The 4346-nt window shown below is 33.8% G+C and overlaps 1 protein-coding gene across 2 annotated transcripts; it reads right to left on the bottom strand.

Annotated features, from left to right (window-relative positions):
* Positions 1-1248: 1248 nt before the first annotated feature.
* LOC143723298 (ladderlectin-like) lies at positions 1249-3298 on the bottom strand. 2 transcript variants are annotated; one of them, XM_077215480.1, is made up of 6 exons: positions 3164-3298; positions 2959-3037; positions 2628-2719; positions 1960-2085; positions 1668-1779; positions 1249-1484 (listed from the first exon to the last, which is right to left on the bottom strand). In XM_077215480.1, the coding sequence occupies exons 2-6, from the start codon at positions 3017-3019 to the stop codon at positions 1417-1419; spliced, it is 459 nt and encodes a 152-aa protein (XP_077071595.1). In that variant the 5' UTR covers positions 3020-3037; positions 3164-3298; the 3' UTR covers positions 1249-1416. The 2 variants fall into 2 exon arrangements, with proteins under 2 accessions (XP_077071595.1, XP_077071596.1); XM_077215481.1 differs by having other exon boundaries at positions 2959-3026; positions 3164-3293.
* Positions 3299-4346: the final 1048 nt, after the last annotated feature.

Genomic DNA, 4346 nt, shown 5'->3' with positions numbered 1-4346 from the left:
AGCTGCACTGCGTTTTAAAATAAAGTCTTCAATATTCTCGAGAAAAGAAGTTTTCCCATAGCGTATAGCTACGCAATACGAGTGAACCAATCTCGAAAGGGAACAGAATGCAGCAGCTAGAATGCTTAAGTCTGCCAAGAAACATGAATCTGTTACCAATTTCACTGAAATGGATGCCTGTCCGGTATATAATTAATTACAAGATTCTCATACTTGTCTTCAAGGCTCTACACAACCTGGCCCTGTTGTCAGTACACTCTACTACAGTACACTATAGACTCCTGAGATCAAGTATAAGGGTGACGGGGCTTTCTCTCATGTGGGCCCTAAACTCTGCAATGACCTCCCTCTCTTTGTTAAGTTAGCCAAATCATCTTAAAGTCATGTTAAATCACATCTTTTGAATACTATTTGGGAATATCCATGAAGAGGTTTTGATCGCTATAATGTGTCTGTCTATGAGATATGTTGTTTTATTGTTTTGTGATTGTGAAGCACTTTTGGCAACATGGTCTGTGTAGGTTTTGATCATTTCATTTCCATTTCCTTTTCAAGACCCTCCTGGTTCTTTAATTCGAGTATCATCATGAGATCTTTAAATTAATGTTTTTTTTTTAAAAAATTGGGGGATTATGCATTTATGACTTTCAACAAAGAAACCATAAACTAATTGAGAGAAATCACTGACAATCATTAATAATGGAGATAATTAATTTTTGTTAATGTCAGCATTTAAAGACATTGACCTTCTTTTGCTTTGTCCAAAAGCTTTTTGCCATCATTATATGAAGATTTGGTGAAGATACAATGAAGGCATTGAGTTTGAAAAAGGTATGTTTTTGATAAAATATAAAATGGTGGAAAATATGCTCTATAGTCTAGGCCATTTGATTCAAATGTTGATTGAAAAGTTAAACAGAAAACAACAACAAAAATTTTTTGGTTTTTGAAAATGGTCTGAAATTGTTTGTGATTCTGTTAGATTCTTTTGCAGAAGTTTTTCACACCGAAATAAGTAAGACAGAAAACAAAAAGAGTCCTGGATGAAGTCAAAATTTACTTACATTGTCGGAAACAGACGTCTTCTAGTGTTTGTCAATTATTAAGCAGCTATGTGCAGCTTGCTTAAACCCCTTCCCTGATGATGACATCATTTAATGCCATTCCACTAACCATACCCTCAAACCTTGCTATGCAATATACTTATATTTTTATATACATTAATTTGATTGTTCACAATGCACATGATTTGCTTTATCAATGCTTTTATTAATTTGAGGAGTGTTACAGAGAAAATATTGAGAATAGATTAAAGTTTAGAAGAGATATGATTTCAAAATAACATTTTTGTAAATAAAAGATCAGAAAAAGTAGTACAATCAAAGTACATGTGGAGCAGGATGACTGCATATGATCTCACATGTCCGCAACACAAACATAGCTACTTGAGTATGAACAGGGCATATCGTTCCAGCAACGGTTAGCTGTAGGGTGGAATAATGAAATAAGTTATTCTGAGCATTATAGTGGTGTTAGAATAAAAATAAAATAGAATGTTCAACTTAAGGCACTTTGTAAAATCCAAATGAGTCATTTCATGTTACCGTATGATATGAAGTTACAGTATTGTAAATTATATTAAAATTGAAAAAACAGTGCATTCTCACAGGTCCAGTTGATCACCAAACAGTTCTCGGGAACATGGAAATTGTTGGGTTCGGTCGAGCACCAGCTGGTATAGTCAAGCACAGTTCCATCACTCCACAACCACTGTCCGTCCTAATGAGTGAAGACAATGAATACAAAAAGCGCACTACTGTAGTCAGACTTAAGTAAGCTAATTAAGTTTGGCTTTGAAGTCAAACCATCTTCATTTGAAACATTGCCCTTACTGTTTCAAGCAGAAATTTTAGTTTAGACAAACAAATGGGTCTCTTTAGGACACACAATTTAACTTACTTGTTCACCATCATGAGCACCAACCCAAAATATTGTGGAAAGAGAAGGCACCAGACTCAGCAGGAAATCATTTTCCATTTTACTATGCACAGATGCGAGATTCGCACCAAGAGTTTGACAGTTTTTCTGAAGAGAAAGATTTTTTAAGTGACTTTTTAAACTAGATTTTAGTAATTTGCAAACAAAGTCTGCTCTGATTGATTATTTGCTCAATATCAGTTTTCTGTATTATTTATTTGCAGAAAAAAAGTTTTACTTTAAACAAAATCACCATTCCCACTTTATATGAAGTGTCTTTAACTAATATGTACTAACATTTAAATTAATCATTTGATTCAGTGCACTTATTGTGTACATACATGTTTTTGCATTGTACTTATATTTAAAAAAAACTGCATCCAATAAATACAGCTGTAATTAATTTATGTAATTAGATCTATGATTACACTGTTGATCTGTCCCTTACACCTTAACCCACCCTTAAACCTAACCATACCATCAAACCTGTCCCTAACCTTACCTATATCCCACCTCAATAGCAGCAAAAGTGTTTTACTTCAACACATTAAGTACATTGTACCAAACTATTTATTTATTTATTTAGATGTAGTTAAAGACACCTAATAAAAAGTGTTGTCCAAATCACCTTGTTGTAACTAATACATTACCTCTGCTGTGATCCAGGTAACCGACTGAGAGAAGTACTTGTAGCACCGGAGTCCAAAATTTGTCCATCCATAGGGGCATTTTACTAAATTAACTGCATTCAGTACATTAATGTTATAGGGCCTTTGTAATACTTAGAGCAAAGAATGTTTTAATTATTTTATACTTTTATGTAGCTTATTTTATGTTTGTGTGATTATGTGCCTAAATTAAGTGTACTTTGACACTGTAAATCCCTCATTAATCATGCAAATATTAGTAAATGGAATATTGGAGATTTTGGGCATTTCCAATTAAATTTTCCAATTAAATGTTTAAGGTTGTAAAGATTACCTTCTGCATTCCCCATGGAGAAGATAATGGAAAGAAGAATTAGACTTCTCAGCATTGCCATCCTGAACCTGAAATGAACCTAAAAATGAAAGTTAAATGTCTGTACTCATATGCTGCACACTGTGGATTCTCAACGCATTTTAAAGGCAAATCACAAAGATACTTTAAAAATGTTATGCAGTAGGTTTCTGTTCCAAAAACTCACCTTGATTTTCAGATAGTTGCCTTTAGTTTCTAAAGTTCAGAATCTCAGAGGAAGTTTTTTTGTGAAGTTCCAAAAAGAGCCCTGCTTTTATACTTTACTTAATGTGACTATATGTTGGCTTAAAGTCACGAGAATTAAACAGGATGTGATTGTTTGGTATGTACACTTATGTTCACATGAAATACATTTCAAATATTGGAGCATGAGATAAGATAAGCCTGTAGAAATTTAAATGTTAATTAACTAAATATTTATTTTTAAGTATTTTAAATATTTATAGTTGTTAAATATTAGTCATAAGGATATTTCCCAAATTAAAAAAATTAAATGGTATAAATTACAAATTATAATCACTTTCTTTTGTATACGCTTTAAAAAAACATCCAATACTTTTTTGTGAATGGAGCCTGTTTAAGAATTCCTAATGTGTGTTTCTAATTTATTCTATGAATTAATTCTATTCTGTCTTCATTATCTCGTTAGCTCCTTTGTTTCCCAGTGTATTTAAGCCCTCGTTTCTGTCCTTGTCGTGCATTGTTTGATGTCAGTGTGTTTGTGGTTATTGTTTTGATTCTTGGATTAAAGATTTATTTTGAGTATCTCCTTCATTGTGCGCTTCATTACAGCACCGACTGTGACACCTATGAAAATATTGAACATCAAACTCTCTATCAAACACAATGGAATACAGCAACAGAAGTTAATCAGGACGAGATGTACCGAGCACTACAACAGCACACTTGTTTTCGGCCATGATTAGGGCTACAGTAAGCTACTTCGTCACTGGAACTATATTTAACCTTGCCAGTATACCGAGAGACGATCTAACAAGTCTGCCAGTGTATGTTGGGTGCGTCTCAATCAGTTCCCTAGTTCAATAGTCAGGGCACTGATCAGGGAGTCTGTCTCAATGGCCAAATCCTTCCAGTGCACTGAAACTTTCGCTCTCTGAAAAGTCCTACAATGCACAGTAAAAACCAGGAGCATCGATGCTTACTATGGCTGCATCCACAATCGCATACTCTCTTGAGTAAGTACTTCTGTTAAATGAGTAATTACTGTGACCGCTAAAAAAGTATGAATGTTTGTAGAATGGATACTACATCTGCCATGTTGTCATTATCATGTTGTGTTGCTTTACCATTCACAAATCATCTCCAGTATATATGCACTCTTCAGAATC

The sequence above is a fragment of the Siphateles boraxobius genome, unplaced genomic scaffold, assembly GCF_051911475.1.
Source record: "Siphateles boraxobius isolate OS27281-9 unplaced genomic scaffold, OSU_SipBor_1 7, whole genome shotgun sequence".
NCBI lineage: Eukaryota > Metazoa > Chordata > Actinopteri > Cypriniformes > Leuciscidae > Siphateles > Siphateles boraxobius.
The sequence above is the reverse complement of the archived record's forward strand: the minus strand, read 5'-3'. Positions and strand labels throughout refer to the sequence as shown.

What these genes read in the sequence shown, in the direction of transcription:
- LOC143723298 (XM_077215480.1), bottom strand. Translation starts at nt 3,019, where the DNA reads ATGGCAATGCTGAGAAGTCTAATTCTTCTTTCCATTATCTTCTCCATG. An exon ending in TTACCTGGATCACAGCAGAG is followed by an intron (nt 2,086 to 2,627) that starts GTAATGTATTAG and finishes CTTTCTCTTCAG; the next exon opens with AAAAACTGTCAAACTCTTGG. An exon ending in GTGCTCATGATGGTGAACAA is followed by an intron (nt 1,780 to 1,959) that starts GTAAGTTAAATT and finishes TTCACTCATTAG; the next exon opens with GACGGACAGTGGTTGTGGAG.